At 43.1% G+C, this 19,138-nt stretch overlaps 1 protein-coding gene and 1 long non-coding RNA gene across 7 annotated transcripts in view; one reads left to right on the top strand and one right to left on the bottom strand.

Annotated features, from left to right (window-relative positions):
- OTUD4 (OTU deubiquitinase 4) overlaps positions 1-12,562 on the bottom strand; it is a 42,483-nt gene extending 29,921 nt beyond the window's left edge. The window contains exons 1-5 of one of the 6 annotated variants that reach the window (XM_070474804.1): positions 12,119-12,562; positions 7,997-8,080; positions 5,500-5,550; positions 624-670; positions 18-90 (exon numbers count right to left, since the gene is read on the bottom strand). In XM_070474804.1, coding sequence (XP_070330905.1) covers positions 18-90; positions 624-670; positions 5,500-5,550; positions 7,997-8,080; positions 12,119-12,277 — 414 coding nt within the window. In that variant the 5' untranslated portion in view covers positions 12,278-12,562. The other 5 variants (XM_020898243.2, XM_020898240.2, XM_020898242.2 and 2 more) reach the window with 5 other exon arrangements.
- LOC139037734 (uncharacterized) lies at positions 11,717-17,598 on the top strand. The gene is made up of 2 exons (XR_011490595.1): positions 11,717-11,923; positions 16,142-17,598. It is a non-coding gene; the product is annotated as an uncharacterized lncRNA (long non-coding RNA).
- Positions 17,599-19,138: the final 1,540 nt, after the last annotated feature.

Here is a 19,138-nt window from a genome sequence, read left to right as displayed (position 1 = left end):
CTTAGAACAACTCTTACCTTTTCAGGAAAATTATTCTCAGTTACTTGTGAAGGAGAAACATTTGGTTTCTGGTAAATTATAAAATCTTTCCTGAAAATAACATTTAGAAATTATTTCTTATGGAAGCACACTCCAGAAATTGAGATTTAACCATCCATTCATTCATTCACTCAAGAGTCAGGCACACCAAGCAACGTTCCAAGCACTGGAGAAACAGCAGCGGACAAAAGGCAGTGACGGATAACTAGGCGGTAACACACTTATGCAAAAAGTATCCTTTTAAAAAAGCAAAATTTTAAATGTAATTTTATATATAACTTCAGATAGAATTCTAAAAGTAGACCTCAAAACCACAGAAATCATGGAGATGAAATTTATAAAGACATTTTGAAAAAATAAAATAGTCACCTGATCTGCTAACAGACAAAAAGTTGTAGAATTGACAATATGGTGCTTTGCCTTTGCTCTATCAGCCATTCAATGCTACCAGCCTTGAGAAAGTAGGAAATCGTTTCTCTAGAAGGTTTGTACGTGATTCTGCTATTTTTAACAACTTCGTTACAATGGAACATGTTAATTTCCCACTGACTTTATTTTTGTTTACCTGTTATTATAGGGCTTACCTGTACATAAGAGAAAGGGCACTTATTTCCACTTGTCCAACCCATTCCTGTATTGAAGAAAACAAGTTGGCCCATAAGAGTCTACTTTTTACAATACCTTAATACACATCTTTATATAATAAATTAGCTAGAGGAGCTCATTAATATTTTTTTAATTTATTTAATTTCAGGATAATTGCTTTACAATATTGTGTTGCTTTCTGCCACATGTCAACATGAATTAATCACAGGGATATTTATGTCCCCTCCCTCTTGAAACTCCCTCCCACCTCCCACCCCAGCCCACCCTCTAAGTTGTGACAGAGCACCAGTCTGAGCTCCCTGCATCACACAGCAAATTCTCACTGGCTATCTACTTTACACACAGTAATAAAAATATGCTTCCACTCTACTCTCTCAATTCGCCCCACCCTCTCCTTTCCCCACTGTGTCCACAAATCTTTTGTCTCTGTCTCCATCTCCACTGCTGCCCTGCAAACAGGTTCATCAGTGCCATTTTTCTAGGTTGCACACGTATGTATTAATATGGTATTTGTTTCTTTCTGACTTACTTGGCTCTAGGTTCATCCTGGAACTGACTCAAATGCATTTTCTTTAATGGCCCGAAAAGCTCATTATTAGTACTACTGAGAATACTATAAAAATATTTTTATAAAATGAGCTATAGTGTACACTAAAAAGCAGCCCAAGTCTTGGTAACAAATATCCTTAGTAACAGGGCTGGAATTAGAATTCCTATTGGTGTGGCAGGATGACATAGTATCTCTAAGTTGAGAACTTAGAGGAGGCAGAGATTCCAACTGAGCACTCAGGACTGAGCCCGCACACAGTATGTCCCCAGAAAGCAGGACCCTGACCAGGGGCAGCGCGTGGATCAGAAAGGGTGAGAAAGCGCAGGTCGGCTCTCTTCAGAATAATCGAAGGCACCAAAGAAAGCAGTGTACCAGGAATCATTTTAACATGTGGGAGAAGTTCTCATACTAAAGGAGTCACTTTAAGTCCTTAAGCTTTTCAGAAGCAAACGGCCAGAATATATCAAAAATTTAAATACTCTAAGCTAGCAATTCAACTTCTATAGAACTATCCTAAAGAAATATTTCGTATGTCCACAAAACTGTATATAAACAAGGATGGCCGCTACAGCTATCTGTAACAATTTTTAAAAAATTTTTAAAGATAGCCCGAAGATTCCACTAATAGACAAGGAACAATTAAATAAATTTATCATTCACCCAAACTATGTACAGAAATATCATGCAATCACCAAAAAGAACTGAGCTATACTCCTATGAAATGACCTGGAAGGATCACTCAGACTGTTAAGTGGAAAAAGTCAGTCAGTAAAATAACCCTATTGTGCAGAACAAAATAAATATATATAGACACATACACATAGAAAGAGAACAAAGATACATCCTAAATTGACAGTGGAAACAGGAATTTAAAGATGAGGGGGAAAGTAAGGATTTTCACTCTTCATTCTGCAATAAATCTTTGACCATGAGAATGTATTCCTAAACTATCTGTGAAATTAGTAAAGACTTAATACCAAGAGTTACTAAAAAAAAAGAACTATAGTAAATGAATGCTGCCACTTTTACCTTCAAAGAAGAGAGATTTGAGATAAGGAAAGGATTTTTGGATGACGGTTTGAAATCCTCTCAGAGAAGGATCATCTTTCCCCACAGACTTTGCACCTCAATAAATCTTAAAAGTTGGCTCTGTTTTTCAAAATGAAATAGGTGCCATACATTAAAATAGATTTATTAAAATAGGCCTCTGCCTAACAATAACAGCCTCTCATAAACTCCACAAGCAATACCTTTTGGTATAGAGGAAATCCTTCCCTGAAACCATCTGCTGAGATCTTAAACCCAAGGTTATTCCATTTTGTGCAGAATGATTGCATCACTTCTCATGTCAACAAGACACTACCTCTCAAATAAGGTACCATTTTGTAAGTATTTAATCTTCAGAATAAATTCTGTTGTAGTCTGGTTAAGTAGACAATGGCCATTATATCTTGCCTTCTCTAACAATTTTGATTTTTTTTTTTAAACTTATGTTCTATCATTGTCTTCTACCTGAACGCTATAATTTTACTTACTCAACACTCTGTATGTTTAGCCTGCTTTCTCATTGAGGGTAAGAGCCCAGCATTTCTACAAATATATTTTAACTAAAGAACTATACTGTATCAAAAACACTAATTTAAATGTTCTTAGATAGTCATCAAAAGCAAACTTTCATTCCTCAAAAGACACTATTAAGAACACTAAAAGGTAAGATACAAACAGGAAGAAAGTACTGGAAAATATATATCCAGTACAGAATTTATTATACTTGGTATAAAATACTCTTATAATTCAACAAAAGCAAAATAATAAAGGACAGAATCTATGAGCAAGACATTTCACCAACAAAGAGATACAGATGGCAAATAAGCACATGGAAAGATTCTTAACACGACTAGAGAAATGCAAGTTAAGATCACAGTGAGACACCACCACACAGCCACTAAAACAGCTACAATTTTAAAAGGCTGATGATATTGAGTGTTGATGAAGATGCAGAGCAACTGAAATTCTCACTCACTGCTAATGACAAAGCAAAGCGGCACAGCCACTTTGGGAAACAGATTAGCAATTTCTCGTTAAGTGAAACATGCACTGACCATATGACCCAGGAATTCCACTCTCAATAATATTAACAATCTTAATTAAGAGAAAAGAAAACATATGTCCATAGAAAGACTTGCAACCAAATAGTCTTAGCAGCTTTAATAACAGCAGCAAACTGGGAAGAAATCATATATCCATCAACTTGTAAATTGCTAAAGCAAGCTGCAGCACATCCATACAATGCACGGCCACTCGGCAATAAAAATGACCTGTCACACAAAGGGCAACACAGATGAATCTCAAAGCGCTCCCATTATGCTAAGTGAAAGCGGCCAGACACACAAGACTACAAGCCACATCGTTCTATTTGTTCCAGTCTCGAACAGGCAAAACTCCGCACACGGGTGGGTGCAGGGGGAGAGTCAAGGCCAACTGCCAAAAGGTACGAGAGACTTTCTGGAGAGACGGAAATGCCCCGTGTGGTTTGGGGTGGGGATCACCCAGCTGTATGCATCTGCCAGATTTCATCAAATTACAGACTTAAAACATCTATCATATGTCAACTTTACCTCTGTAAAGCTGACAAAAATATATTCTTTTTGAGGCGTTTTTCAAAATGCTCCACTGATATTTTTAAGAAAAAAGGAGAAAGCTCTCTTTCTCTGAGAACTGGGTGATGCACTGGAGCTTATCAATTGACGACATTTCTCTTCATTTCATACATTCCATGTATCGGGGAGAAGGAGAACCAAGGCAGAAGCATTTACTGCTAGTAAGAACCAACCTGTTCTGTCAGAAGGTACCGACAACATCTGGAGGAGGTCTGCCCAGACTGCGGAGGGGAGTGTCCTGGGAATAACACAGCTGGCGGCCCGCACCCTGGGAAGGAGACACCTGTTCCCAGGCGCTCAGAACTGCAGCAACCCGCCCACCCCGCCCCTGCAGGTCCCCAAATCAACCTCCAGTCCGTTCACACGGCCTCACTCCCCTCCCTGTCCCCTTCTCTCTCAGGAAGTCTCTTCTATCCTTTCTCAGACCCTCACAGCCCAAGAGCCTGAACTGTTCCCAAAGATTACCATAAAATCATATTGGGGGGTTTTCTCTGACTAAAAATTTATAAATGCTCTTTGTCGTTCCCTTCATCTTCTACAAAGGAAATAAAAACCACCAGGAATAGCTGGAGAGAACTGTTAACGTTCTGGTCTTTAATCTTTCCTATCTGTGACGGAGGCCAATGCGGGAGACTCAGGTTCAATCCCTGGGTCAAGAAGACCCCCTGGAGAGAATGGCGCCCCACTCGTGTTCCTGACTGAAATCCCACGGACAGAGGGGGACTGGCGGGCTCACGGTCCGCAGGGTCACAAGAAGTCAGACTGTGACTGGAGCGACGGACCAGCAGCAGCACTGCAGCAGCCCCCTGCACCTCTCAGGACGCACCGCACACCCCGCCCTGCTGCAGGGGCGCTCCCGAGAAGGGCATCCAGAGCCCAGCGCCTTCCGCTGCCCCGGGGCCCGGCGTTCGCAGCCCACAGCCAGCACTCAAACTAGTCAGGGAATCGAAGAGACCCCGCACGCTGGCGAAACCCCTTCCCTCCCGTTAGTACACCCTCTCCTCCCCATGTGACGCCTCTTGGCGGCGTCTTTGTTGTCGTTTTAAATCTAACAGTGATCATCTCTGGGGATGAGGGAACATTCTACAGGCCATTCCGTTAACATTTGGATGTTTACACAAAGAGCATTAGGTTTCTCAGCAGGAGAAGAGAAAATAACAAACAGAAAACTTCTTTTAATTTCCAAGTGACTGAGAAAGTGCTGGCAGTGGGAGTCGGTGGGGAAGGGCTGTCCTTAATCCTCAGCAGTCTCTTCCCACTTCTCGCGCTGACCACGTTAAGCGGAATGGACCCTGTCTTGTCAGCTGCCTAAGGAAGCAATCGAATACTGCTCTGTCCACCAAGCCCCACGCACACACCAACACCACACTCTGGAAATCCTCTGCGGTGCTATTTCAGGTCTTTATACTACATTCACGAGTCGTCACAACAGATCAAGAAAGCATGACTCTGTCCCGAGTGAGGCAACGCTCATGGCACATACACAGCACCAGCCGTCTTCCAATTAAACGTGCACCTAAGACAGGAACTGTGCATAAGGAAACTCCTCCAAACACTGTAATACTCACCTCACACTGTAATGAATTTGGAATACATTATTTAACACACAAAAGAAAAGAAATATATTACAAGATTACTACATACCTGTGGATTTTCCAAACGTTTTAAATATTCTTCAAATGACCCTTCTATAAACTGCAAAAAGGGAAAAAGGCCTATTAGAAATCCATCAAAAGTTACTTTCTTCACTGTGAATTACTGAATTCTTACACAAACCTTGGATACAAGAGTAACAGTAAGATATATATATACACACACACAAACACACAGAAAAAAATCTAATTATGAAAATATGTACAAATTATTAAGAAAACATCGTAAAGATCCAACAGAATTTTAAGAAGAAAACACAGGAGGCACCATTTCCTGGACAGGATCTGGGGGGGCACTGGGACAGCACCCCGTGAGGCGGCGGCAGTGGGGGGGGATCACCTGCACCGCAAGAGGGGGGCTGCTTCGCGGGGTGAGCACAGTGAGAGGAGCTCGCCTGCTCACCTGCCTATGCCAGGAGCAGGGGCAGGACTATCAGACCGAGGGAGGAGGCATGCAAGGTGACATCGACAGAGAATTTACATGGTTAAAGCAGCACTTAAAGACTAACTGGGTAATGGCCAATGCTTAGAAGAGCGCTAAAGACAGATGCAAGAGCTAAGAAATATTAGTTCCCTAACAGACATGAACAGTCATTGTCTCTTAAATCAATTACACTAAAAACAAACAAGAACTAATAATGCTAAAGATATTTTGAAGAATCAACATTTTTCTAATCCAGCTTGTCTTCTTGTTATTTAAAAAAAAAAAAATCTGATTTGATTCAAGCTATATGATTACATTTTTTGCTTTTCTCATAGCAATTGCACTAATTTAATTGAGAAAACTCTAAAAGACACTCATCTGAAACACCAAATTCAATTTTATTTCAATTAAAGTCTCAGTTAATTTAGCAAAGTGATATACTTAAAAACATTAAAATATATTGCTTGGTCTATAAAAAACTTTTAAATGCCCTTTTTTTAAGACAGAGATTAATTTTTTTATTGATGAAATACTCTAATTTCCAAAAGTATCCTAAGTTTAAATGCATACTTGCACTGAAACAGTCAAATATTTGAAATATTCCACCAATCAGAGGCTACTGTTCTCTATTAGTTTATTATTTATAGAATTTAAAGAAATAAAACAACCCCACAGAACCATTCAAAGTTGCAAGAGACTTAAGCTGTGGTCTGACACAAGCCTGCATCCAACTGATTCTTCTTAATCAGAAAGTACTTACCTAGGCCCTGACTTAACATTTTCAATAAAAAAGCACATCCCTCTACACTAGACAGTCTTTCCCAATTCTGGTAAATAGAAACTGGTAGAGGTATTCACTGTAAAGAAAGTGAAACTTTCCCCCTCAGAACTTTCAGCCTCAGATCATACCCCCCAAGACTGTAAGAGCTGAATGAATATATGCAAAGCGCTTAAAACAATGCCTGCTGACACAAATGCTCAACAAACGCTAGCAATTTCCATGACTGTCAACAGAACTTACCCTCTGGAGCTAATATTAACTAATTCACTTGTAGTTTCTTCAATAGTTAAAGACCACCTCTCTACCCTACCTTCCTCTCCGCCATAATACCCTCTTATCTAGCCTACACATAACCAGCTTTTTAAAATAAGACAAGTTTTCAAATCTTCTAATCAAGCAGGTAACTCTCCTTCCTGGAATATATTACTGTTCATCTTAAAACATGGCATCCAGAAAAATGTCACCAGTAATAAAATTTTGCTTAAAAATAGCAATTCCAACCCAAGAGCACCTTTAAACAATATTTACCTATTAAGTCTTAGAATTGGGTTACATGCAAAGTGTCAACGTTCTTTTGGCAGTCAACGGGGAGAAAATACCACTAAAGGTTGTCGGATGATAATTCTACATCATAAAACCAATAACCAGTAAATCTTACAAGGCTTTCAATGTAAAATGAAAATAGGTCACCGTGGCATCTACTACAGCCTACTACTAAGAAAATTACAGTCAGTTGATAAGACATTGTTAAGTACTAATTAGCTATACTACATTCTATTAACTACTAATCATTATTTATATAATTATAATGTTCTGATACGTAGTTCATAATGATGAACCCTGTAAATTAAAAACCTATAAATACCTCCCGATAAAATCAGAGGCTCAACATTAGCTATGCTCAGTCTACTTCTTATACACCAAGGTCTGCGATTTTTTACAGTTCACAGGGGGTCACCAATCCCTGGTCATGTCAGACACGGCTCACTAGTAACATGCTCAGGTCCCACCCAAGTCACCCTCCAGCCTCCACAGATGTGATCCATCTGTCACAGCAGCTTTCTCAATGTCTGAATAAATGAACACCACAAGATGGCCTTTAAAACAAACAAAAAAATCACAGCTGACTATGGATTTGAATTCAAAAAAGCAGTTTGTCTTTATAAGGTTTATCTTCATAACCTACAATCAGATCCAACCTGTGAAATTCCCACTCGACCACTCGAACGGCTAACATGTACCTATAAGTCAAGGCACCGTTACACGTTTAAAATGATCAGTCACCTCTTCGAACTTCTCTCGGTTCTCCCGAAGGTAATGGATGCAGGCCATCCTGACTTCGACGTGGCGGGACTGGGAGTGTAGCACCTGTGGAGGAAAGAGCAGCAGTCTCAAGCCCTGCTAGAAGCCGCCGCGAAGCTGTGACCGAGTGCCTGCCTTCTCACCCAGCGCGCCCTCACCGCCAGCAGACGTCCGTCTCCATTTCCCTGTCATTTCTAGCTCTGCGTTCACTCTCACCTCTTCCGGGAACCCGGAGCTGACGTACCACATACCGTTGACAGCAGTACTTCTTAAGCCAGATGTCACTCGATGGACAGCCTGTTAGCATTTCTCCTGCAGGGCACTGAGACCATCCCTTTGGGGAAATTTTCGTAAACTTACACTTCCCTCTCCTGGCCACCCCTCGACTATTACTTTGCTCCTCACAAAGCAGAGCTGACAGAATCCCTGCTACGTAGTGCTCAGCTTCATCCTCGGCTTGTTGGAAAAGAGAATGAAGAGGTGACTTCAACAAAAAAATAAGTCTTTGAGGCTTTCTGCTGTAATAGAGAAATTGCTTTTTCCCAGTAACTTTGAATTACTTGCCTTATGTATAAATGTTAGTCCACCGTGGTTTAAGAAAAATTAAGGCACTCATTCTTAAATCCTCAGCTGTAAGGCTTACATGATTCTGGAAAGAGCATCCAGGGAGCAGCACACAGGATGCAATCATGTCTCTGTGTGTTATCATCCCAATGGCTTTCCAACATGCTCTTCTGCCCCCAATCTTAAAGCACCACCCGCAATAAGCCATACTAGGGACATGACCCACACCCTCTCACTCTACAGCCTCTTCTGTTAAACAACTAGTTCAACAAAAGAATAACTTACTGGCATTTTGTCTCTTAAAGAAGTCTAAGCCCTTTGGCCAGTCTCTAATACTTTACCATACTAAAAAAAGGACATTAAAATTGTTTTGTACTACTAGGCGTCTCAAACGAAGGTGTTCCTGCTACCCTACAAGGTCAAGGTAGGAGGGGAAAAAACTGACATTTAAAATAACATCTCAAAATTACTATCCGGGGCTCTTGAGAATTTCTATTATTATAAAGTAGCTTTAAGAGTTACAGTTTCAACTGAGTGAGTCTCCCTCATGTTCAGGGTGAGCAGAGAATTCAGGAAAAGGAAGGCTCCAGTTGCACCTGTTACAGGTCTCTCTGGATAACAGCCAAGGCTCACTTATACCCATGGAACCAAGAGGCACAACCGCCTGGAGAGCTAGCAGGTCCCTTTTACATTCAGATACTCTTGACGCTGCGTTAACTGAGGTTAGCATACTAGCTGCTTTTCAGCTTAACAATTATGCGAACACTGCTGTCTTTAGGAACTACAAAACAGCATCCATCCTTACATACTCTAAGCCTCCAGTACTGGAAGGACTATCCAAATGCAAAAATAACCACCACACAATTTTTTTGCCCATTCAACAAATGACACTTAGTAATGCTTCCTTCACAGAAGCTACGCTAGACGCTATTATGAATCAACATGTTAGTCTGAGTAAACCAGTGTCATCCGATAGGGCATTTCTGCCATTAGCAGAGTGAAGCTAGTCTTATAGCCATTTACCTAGCAACAGGCGGCAGACATAAGTCAATAAAGCTTATGATTTTACATCAAACACAATGACAGGCATGTTTTTTCTCTAACAAACATTTCATTGGCACATGAAATCTGAACCTGTTACTCAGAAGCAAAATTCTCAGTGCGAGGTGCCCAGGGTGCTGGAGCTTTACAGAGCAAAGGAATGTTAAGAGAAACGAGGCTAAATCACAACTGTTGAAAAGCAAATTCAAGGGCACTCAGGAAGAATTCAAATGGTATGACAAATATCTTTGCAAATTATTATATACATGAAAATAACCTAGAAATAGGAGGCTTTCCAATCTTAGGGCAGACAGAGATAAACACAGAGAAAGGCTGAGACACTCTGCTTTCACCAAGCCCTCTAAGAGGGCCCTATTTTTAGCTCCAGGGCCACAGAGCTGATTCAGGTCAGGCCTCCTGCAGGCCCCAGGCCAGAAGCGTAAAAAGGGAAGGGGTTATTTAAATCAGGTAATTTGGAGAGGAAGACTCTGGCTAAATCAAGTCTCCCCCTCTGCATTTCCCCCGCCAAAGGCTGCCATTGAGATCCCTTACTGTGACTCCCTGGTGGAAATGGTAGTTACTTTAATATTACTGGAGAAATTGTTGGCAAAAAGTCAGTCCTTTGTGCACACTGTTAAAGGGCAGCCTGAGGATGCCGTTACTCCCCTCCCCACCACCAACACACACGCCGCCTTTGGCCATGAAGACATTACCTGTGGTCCACGTCTACTGAAGAACAGAGTTTGCCCCAAGAGTCCCCGTAGCAAACTTTCTACAAGCTCAGGATACTAAAAGGCAGCGTCGCATACATGGACATTCCCTCATGCCTAATTTAAATCCCATCACAGTGAGATATAATAAAATGCATTAGCTACTGCTAGCAATGAGCTAGCTATTGTTCCTTTCTACTAAAAAGGAGTCTATACAATCGAGTCTGCCAATTATCTACAGCATGTAGTTCTGAAACCAGCCACACCTTTCTACTTCAATATAAACTAAGATGTGGATAATCCAACTCCAAACAAGCACCATACTTCTCATATTTCTATTTGCTTCCACCTCTTTCCTTACCAAATTCTTGCTAGAGCCAATTAATATGTTTCAATAGGGATTGAATTCACTTCCACATCTTCCCTCTGCTTCTGGAGGTGATGAGGAGACTCAGGAGGCTGAGACAGATGAAGCAGGACAGATGGTGATCCGGAAAACTCACGAATGGGACAGAGTGTTTACCTACTAATAGTTAAGACTGGGATCTGTTTGTGTAAACATCTCCCAAGGCAACATTAGAACATCTTAAAATTCTAAAAATAAGAGAAATCGATTGAACTGAAAAAGACACAGCTCAGTTTGGGGAGCTTTGTGAAAATGTGTGAATGACAATGCCGCCACAAAATGCAAAGGTTTGGACCAGCTACATCAATTTCTTGTTTCCAAAAAAAAAAAAAAAAAAGGATCTTATGCTACTGATGTGAAAACGAGGGCCTTTGGAAAATAAAAGGTGAGAGAAAGACAAACAGAAAAACTCCAAAGGCAGGCAGGAGAGGGAAGGGGTAGATCTTAGACCAAAGGAAAGCAAACTGAACGGTAGGATATACACACCAGGGCAGTAATGTGAAACTTATGTCCAACTAATTCAACAGCTATTTTTCAATACAGGATGGGTCTGGGTGACTGCACACCTACCAACTACAGTGTTACATAATAGGGAATAAGCTCTCTTACCAAAAAAAAAAAATAAATCAGAAACATCCTCCCAAGAACTGTATCACAAAGTGATTTTAACCAGTAAGGGGGAAGAATTCTGCCAAGAACCTAAAGGATCCCAGATACAGTCTTCCTTCCTACTACCAACTTTAAAACACTTTTTCTCAGTCAATTATTTTTTAGTTCACCTACACTGCCTTGCAGAGCATTAAAAGACGGTGGAATCTACTCAAAGACAATTCTGTGCAAACATTCTACATTTTCTAAAGTCTGGTTTTCCCAAACTGCATATTTCCCCTACTCCTGACTCAGGTGGACATCCGCGGGCTTAGCTACCCCACGTTCCAAAGTCCAGTAACTGGGGCGGGGAGGGAATCAAGATCCCGCAAGTCGAGTCTGGTGCACCACCTCCTCTAGTAAACATTCTGCTTACTGGTGTGAAGGCTGTGCTTGTAAAGCCAAAAGGGGAGGCGAAAAACAGCATTTCGCCAAGTTCCCACCCCTCCAGCAAGGGTGCAGACTCTCCGGCAGGCCTCACGGGCTAGCTTCAACTCATTACCTCTTCGCCAGGAGGGACGACACCCAGATAATTTACAGGTTTTTAAGTTTCGATTCGGAGCTCCCAGTCCCAGGGCAGCGTCCGGTTCCGGGGCGACAATGGGCCGCTGTGACGCCTGCGGGACCACGCGCAGCCCGGATTGGGGGGAGGTGGGGGAGGCGGGCAGCCCTGCCCGCCCGCCGCTTCCCACCCGGCCCCCCGCCGATCGCCCCCTCCGGCCCCCGCCCCGTTACCTGCTCCGCCACGGCTCGGAACAAGCACGACCCGTCCTTGGCGACCAGTTTCCGATACAAGCCCAGGGTCCGCAGATAGGCGTCCATGGGCGTCGCGTCCTCGCGGGGCGCCGCGCCGCCCCGGTCGCCGCCGTCGGGGGCGCCGACGGCCGCCTCCATGTTGCCGGTCGCGCAGCAGGCCCGGCGCGGCGCGGGCTAGCCCCACATGGCCGCGCCGCCGGCTCCTGGACGCCCCGGCCGGGGGCGGGCAGCGGCTGGGGCTCGGGCTCGGGCTCCGGCTCGCGCTGGGCGGGCGGCGGCAGGCGGCGGCGGCGGCCCGAGGCGGCGGTCCGCGCGCATAGGGAGCCCTGCCTAGTGCATGGCCGGGCGCACGCGGCCGCCTCCCGCGGGGCCACGCGCCCGGGGGGAACGAGGCGGGGAATTCACCAAAACCTCAAGCGAGCAGTCACTTGACGCGGGCCTCGCCGCCCGGCTCAGCCACTGGGGCCCGGGGGTCCCGCCCCCCACACACAAGTTTCCTCGCCAGACCTGGCGGAGGCGAGGAAACCCCGCAACCCGAGCGCGCCGGCCCGGACGCTTGGTGAAAGCGAGGCCTGCGGGCCCCCACACCGGGAGCCGAGGAAGCCGAGAGAGAAAGGCGCGGCCTTATCGTCTCCCCACCTCGCAGGAGGGCGCCGGAGGGGCGGGGAGCGGGCGGGGGCGCCCGGCGGGAGGGCAGCACCCTCGCAGCCCAGACTGTGTTTTCGCTTTCGGCCCCGACCGCGGAGAGGACGGTGGGAAGTGTAGTTTGGGCAGCGGCAGGAAGTCGGCCTGCGGCGGGCGGGGACGCGCGGCCGGCCTACCCGGTGGGGGGAGGCGCCCGGACTACAAGTCCCTACAGCGCGGCCGCCGCCGCCACCCGGAGCCGGCTTCACGCTTCCCAGGCACCGCGCGTCCTCGAGCAGGCGAGGGTCTCCGCCTGCAGACGCGCGGAGACCTGCGCGCGCCGCCCCGCCCGGCCGGCCGGCCGCCCGCCCTCCCTCTGCGCCGCGGGCCTGCGGGATGTGCGCGCGCCCTGCGTGCGTGGAGTTGCCAGGGACACGGAGGCCGCTGGGTCGGCCCTTTGTGTATTTCCAAACAGAGGGCGCACCTGTCCGCTCCCCTCCCCCGCCCCCCCCCCCCCCCCGGCCCTTCCCCTGACGTTTCCATGGAGGTGGCTTTAACGGCTTAAGCAGAAAATAGACCTAATTGGCGAAGGCTCCTGGAACTCTCCTTGCGGGGCGATACTGGCTGTCCATAAATCAACCGTGGACTGCTAATTCCTATTAGAGATTAGAAATACAGCTCTGGCGGTATATAGCAAGATGATGCCTTTGCCACAGACATTTTGGTTCACCCTGCCACTGTAGCTGCCCACCCCAGCACAAAGGGATGTCGCTGGTCGGAAAAACTTAAGATTTTTTTTTTCTTTTTTTTTTTCCTTTTTTTAAAAAAAAATCTTGTAATTGTTTGATAGCGTGCTGGACGTGCCCTGGTTTCCAGCGGTGCTTGCTGGAGAATTCCTGTTCAACTTCCCACCCTGCGAGGTTGAATGACAGTGTATACCTTTAGAACCTAGAATTTATCCAGCTTGTTTTTGTGACACCAGAATTTTATTTTTATTCAAGTACAACAGCATCTGGTATCCCAGTCTTTTAAATACACGGTTAATCATAAAATCTACTCTCCAAGCCATGGTGCGGCAGGGTGGGGCTGGGGAGACTGAAGAGTTACTGTAGGTTTAGACATGTGGTCAAACAGACTCTTTGGAATGGGGGGCAAGGCAGGCCAGATGGTGAGAGTCCAGTGCAAATTACTGAAAATTCTATTTGAGAAATCTGTTCTCAGTACTTGGTGCAAACAATGACTCGTGTGTTCACTCTCCTTGGAACGTTTAGATTTGATTTCTTAAGGTTTAAAGATTCAAATATCCAATGGTGCTGTTTAGAAGGCAAAAAAAGTATTCTGACCTAAATGAATTTTCTTGTCCCACTATTGAATTTTGTACATTTTGTAGAGAAATACACTTCACAATCCCTTTTAGAAAAATCTAGTTTCAACTCAAACCTGTTGCTTTTATCTCTTTAAAAATACATAATTTAAAATATATGATTGCACTCTCATTCCACTCAAAAAGAACTGCCCAGTTTTGCCAGTACTTACAATATGGCATTTTCTTTTTATAAATATGACTTGCCTTTTAAACCCACAGAGGAATTGAAAGTAAAGTAATATCTAAACAATAGATTAAATATTGAATTCTTAAAATGAGTAGATTCTGTAGTATTAATAAGCAACAGACTTTCTTATATGCCAAAAGAAAAACATGCCTTTCCTAACATTTATGTAATTTAGAAATAAGAGTTCTGAAGCTAATCTCCAAATCAATAGGTATTTATGGAAAATCTACTGTGTCTGGCATGCTAGACAACTGCATTGCTAATTATCTTGAGAACATTATTAGAAACATATTTCCAGGGGCCTCACGTTTGAAAATTTATCAAACCTTATTTTGTAATTGAAATGTTCAAGACTACATTGTGATTAGATTAATTTTTAGAAGTCATTAAAAAGCTTTGCTCACTTTCTATATGTGCAATAATTTCATTTTGAGTGGCTAATAATGTTTTCAGCATATTTTTTATTTTAAGCCTTATCTATATTTTAATCTTATTTGAATTTGCTTACATACATACATTTTTTTAAATGAAATATCACTATTTTTAAAAGCCCCCAGATTCCTTTGAAACACTTTGAAAAGGAAACCAAATACATCATTAACACTACCATGTCTTTATTTTCTATTCCAAAAATGTAATTCACTCACAAATGTACAAATAAATGAATACGATCATTTAAATAAGTAGTTGACACTATAGTTGACTTAGTATTTTTTAAATGAATCATTAAATACTAAGAAAACAGAAGCTCTAATCAGAATTCATCACCATTCTATGTAATCTTATAAAAATGTGGTTTGTTATCAGAGTACTAGAAGAATAACACATTTCTACACTTGATGTAGACATTTCTACACTTGATGTCCTGACAAAATTACTTACTATCCTCATTCCTGCTAAATGAGTGTAGATCAGCCTCACTCTAAACTGCCTGTTTCTGCTTCCAAAATTAGAAATAAAACACCTGTTGTATCTGACCAGGGGCCTGTTTAAGGAAATCCTTTAGGTATTTTGAGACCTGATCCAAGACAGACCCTCTGTATGCCAAATCCCCAAATATAGCTCCCTGTTTAGGCAACATTAAAGGATCCTATGACTTTAAACTGAACCAATGCTTATAGAAATTCACTTGCTAACATTAACCTCTGAAAGTTTTCAAGAAACTACATCTGACTGACCATGTTCACTCTGAGGAAGCCATTTCTGATGAGCAAAAGTGAAGAGCAGACATTTTAATCAAATATAATCTGAAGGATTCAGTGCCCCTGAGAAGTTAACGAAATTAGTCATCCCAGGCAAATGTGTCAACTGTTTTTCTTGTACACAGTTAAATACCTCAAATCTGTTTGCTCTGACAAACTTTGGAGCTAATAATTGTATCTTGTGGAATTTTGTTGTTTTAAAAATGATAGATTTTCTGCAGCTTTTTTTCCAATAAAAAGTTAGGTGTTATGGTGGTGGTGTTTAGTCACTCAGTTGTGTCCAACTCTGCAACCCATAGACTGTAGCCCACCAGGCTCCTTTGTCCATGGTATTTCCCAGGTAAGAATGCTTCAGTGGGTTGACATTTCCTTCTCCAAGTAGGCATTCTCCAGTATTCATTTACGGTAAGCATTCTCAAAGATGGCCCCCAATGATTCCTGCCTCCTGGTATTTACTCTCCTGTATAATCGTCTCCACTTTATAGCAGGATTGGTCTCTGTGATCAATAGACTAGAGCAAAAGTGATGACATTAATATATTGCTGCTGAGATCAGGTTGTAAGAGATGTTTTTGGTTGTTCTCTTATATTTCCTGTCTTGTGGGTGACTCACTCTCGCAAAAGCTGGTTGCTATGGGGAAAACTTAGAAGTTCTGCTGGTGGGGAACTGGAGCCTCAGCCAACAGCCATGTAAGTCAGCTTTGAAGTGAGTTCTCCAACCCAGTCAAGCTTTCAGATGACTGCAACTCCATGAGAAATCCCTCATCCAGCCAAGGTCTGAGATTATTTTTTTCTTTGAATTCAACCCCCTTCCCACAACCAAGGAGCCAACCCAAGTCCTGCCAGTGAAAGCACAGAGTCCTAACCACTGGACTACCGGGGAATTCCCCAGGTCTGAGCTTCTTAATTCTAAGATTCTTGATCTCACAAGCTATGTGAGTTAATACATTTTTCTTGTGTTAAACTCCTAAATGTTGGATTATCATTCCAAAAGGATATAAGACAAACATAACACTCCACTCCATTGAAGTGTGTGTGTCACTTCAGTTGTGTCCAACTCTTTGTGACCCCATGGACTGTAACTCGCCAGGCTCCTCTGTTCATGGGATTTCCCAGCAAGAATCCTGGGATGGGTTGCCATTCCCTTCTGCAGGAGATCTTCCCAACCCAGGGGTCAAACACATTGCAGGTAGATTCTTTACTCACTGAGCCACCTGGGAAGCCCCTTTTCTAGATAGACATAGAATATATGTCAATAATTCATGAAAATAATCACTAACTTAATATCCTTTGTGCTAAGCAAAGTTGCCAGTAGTGGATTTTTTTTAATTCATAAAATGCTTTAAAAAAATACAAAATCCTAAGACTGTCTGGGCTTTATTGCCACATAACATTTCGGTTTGTTTTCTATAAAAATTCAAGTAATTAAATCCTACAAAAAACCTGTTTTCAAAGAAAGAACTATTTCTCTCAGACCCTATGTGCTAGACTACTAACTGTCCTCCAGTTTACATTTTTTTCCTCCTGAATATTACCTGCATGGTCATGCATATATTTCCTACCTTGGAACTAAATGTGACCATGTCACTACTGTAGGCCAATGAGATGCGAACAGAATTGATGAGTTTAACTTTCAGTCTATTTGTGTTAGTTGCTCAGTCATGTCTGAGCATGTTTGTGACCCCATGTATTTGTAGCCCACCAGGCTCCTCTGTCCATGAGACTCTCCAGGCAAGAATACTGGAGTGGGTAGCCATTCCCTTCTCCAGGGGGTCTTCCCGACCCAGGGACTGAACCCTGGTCTTCTGCATTGCAGGCAGATTCTTTACTGTCTGAGCCACCAGGGAAGCCCTTAACCTCTAGCTCATTTCCTTGAAGATGAAGCCTCCTGCCCTCCGCAGACTCTCCTGCTTTCCTTCTGCTCATTTGAAAACATGGTTGAAGCAAAGCCAGCACTAACTACAAAGACAATACTCTAAGAGAACAGATGAAGGAGCTGAAAGAAAAGAGAGTCCCTCAATGCTGCAAGGCTGGAAGGCGTGGACTGTTTTATGAGAGAAAAATAAACTTACTTAACCAAGCATTTTTTGTTGTTGTTCTTGTTACAACTACTTAGCCTATGTATCCTGGCGTATTTTTCTTTCAATATTAAATAATGGTGAGTGAAAGTCACTCAGTCTTGTCTAACTCTTTGTGACCCCATGGACTATACTCCAGGCCAGAATACTGGAGTGGGTAGCCTTTCCCTTCTCCAGGGGATCTTCCCAAGCCAGGGGTCAAACCCAGGTCTCCCATATTGCAGGCAATTCTTTACCAGCTGAACCACCAGGGAAGTCCAAGAATACTGGAGTGGGTAGCCTATCCCTTCTCCAGTGGATCTTCCTGACCCAGGAATTGAACCCAGGGTCTCCTGCTTTGCAAATTCTTTACCAGCTGAGCTATTTGGGGCCAAATAGAATTTATTTACAAGAATTACTCCCTTAGTTGAACAGAACAATTTTTTTTTAGCAAGTTCGGAAATTTTTCTTTTTCTGAAAATTTGGGAACCCCAAATGTTAAAGGACTTCCAAAAAGGTTTTCTGATGTTATTTCTTCATCACCAATGCATATTCTCCTTCAGCTGCCACATTGCCACTGTTGGCTACCTCCTCATTGTGAAACGGAATGAGCTGAGTCAATTCTAAACCCCAGAGCTCAGACTGTAGTCCTGACACCCTATTTCCAGTGCGACTGAAGGAGTCAAACTATGGTTTAGTTTCTCTCAGCAGCTGTCACTTCCTTATGAGGTCAGCACTTTGCTATGCTCAAGTTGGGAAGACAAAAATCTCACAATAGACTGAGGCTCTTATACAAACAGCTAGTCAGAGTCCACCGTCTCTGTAAATAAACCCCACCTATTTTCAGCCTTTTACTTCTCCTTTAACTCGTCTCACAGCATGCGTGCTCAGTCGTGTCTGACTCTTTGTGACTCCACAGACAGTATCTGCCAGGCTCCTCTGTCCATGGGATTCTCTAGGCAAGGATACTGGAATGGGTCAATCTTCCCCACCCAGGGGTCATACCTGTGTTTCTTGTGTCTCCTGAATTGGCAGGTCCTGGGAATTGCACCACCTGGGAAGGCCCTCCTTTCACTACCGCTTCTCAATTCTCACTCTTAGCCAAGCAAATTTACAAAGTCACCTTACAAGGAATTTACTATAGCTCCCCAGTGTGGGATTGTAAATTCTTGGTCGGCTTGCAGAATTTATGATTCTTTTGTATTTCCCACATGTCTAAGGGTATATTTGCTTTTATATATTCAGATCAGCAGTTTAATAAATATTCATTAAATATTTTCCTGTGTTTCCAATAAATCTCTCAATGAGAAAAACATTTTAAATGAAAGTGTAGGGATTTCTCTGGTGGTCCAGTGGTTCCATGCTCCCAGTGCAGAGGGCCTGGGTTCAATCCCCGGTCAGGGAACTAGATCCCACATGCCACAACTAAAAATCACACATGCTGCAATAAAGATCAAAGATCCCGAGTGCCTCAATTAAGGCAGGTACAGCCAAATAAATAAATAAATATTTTTTGTAAAGAAAAGAAAATGTATAATTCTGGAACCTGTAGTTGAGACCTAAG

This window comes from Odocoileus virginianus, chromosome 12 (assembly GCF_023699985.2).
Source record: "Odocoileus virginianus isolate 20LAN1187 ecotype Illinois chromosome 12, Ovbor_1.2, whole genome shotgun sequence".
Taxonomy (NCBI): domain Eukaryota; kingdom Metazoa; phylum Chordata; class Mammalia; order Artiodactyla; family Cervidae; genus Odocoileus; species Odocoileus virginianus.
This window is presented reverse-complemented; position numbering and strand designations above follow the sequence as displayed.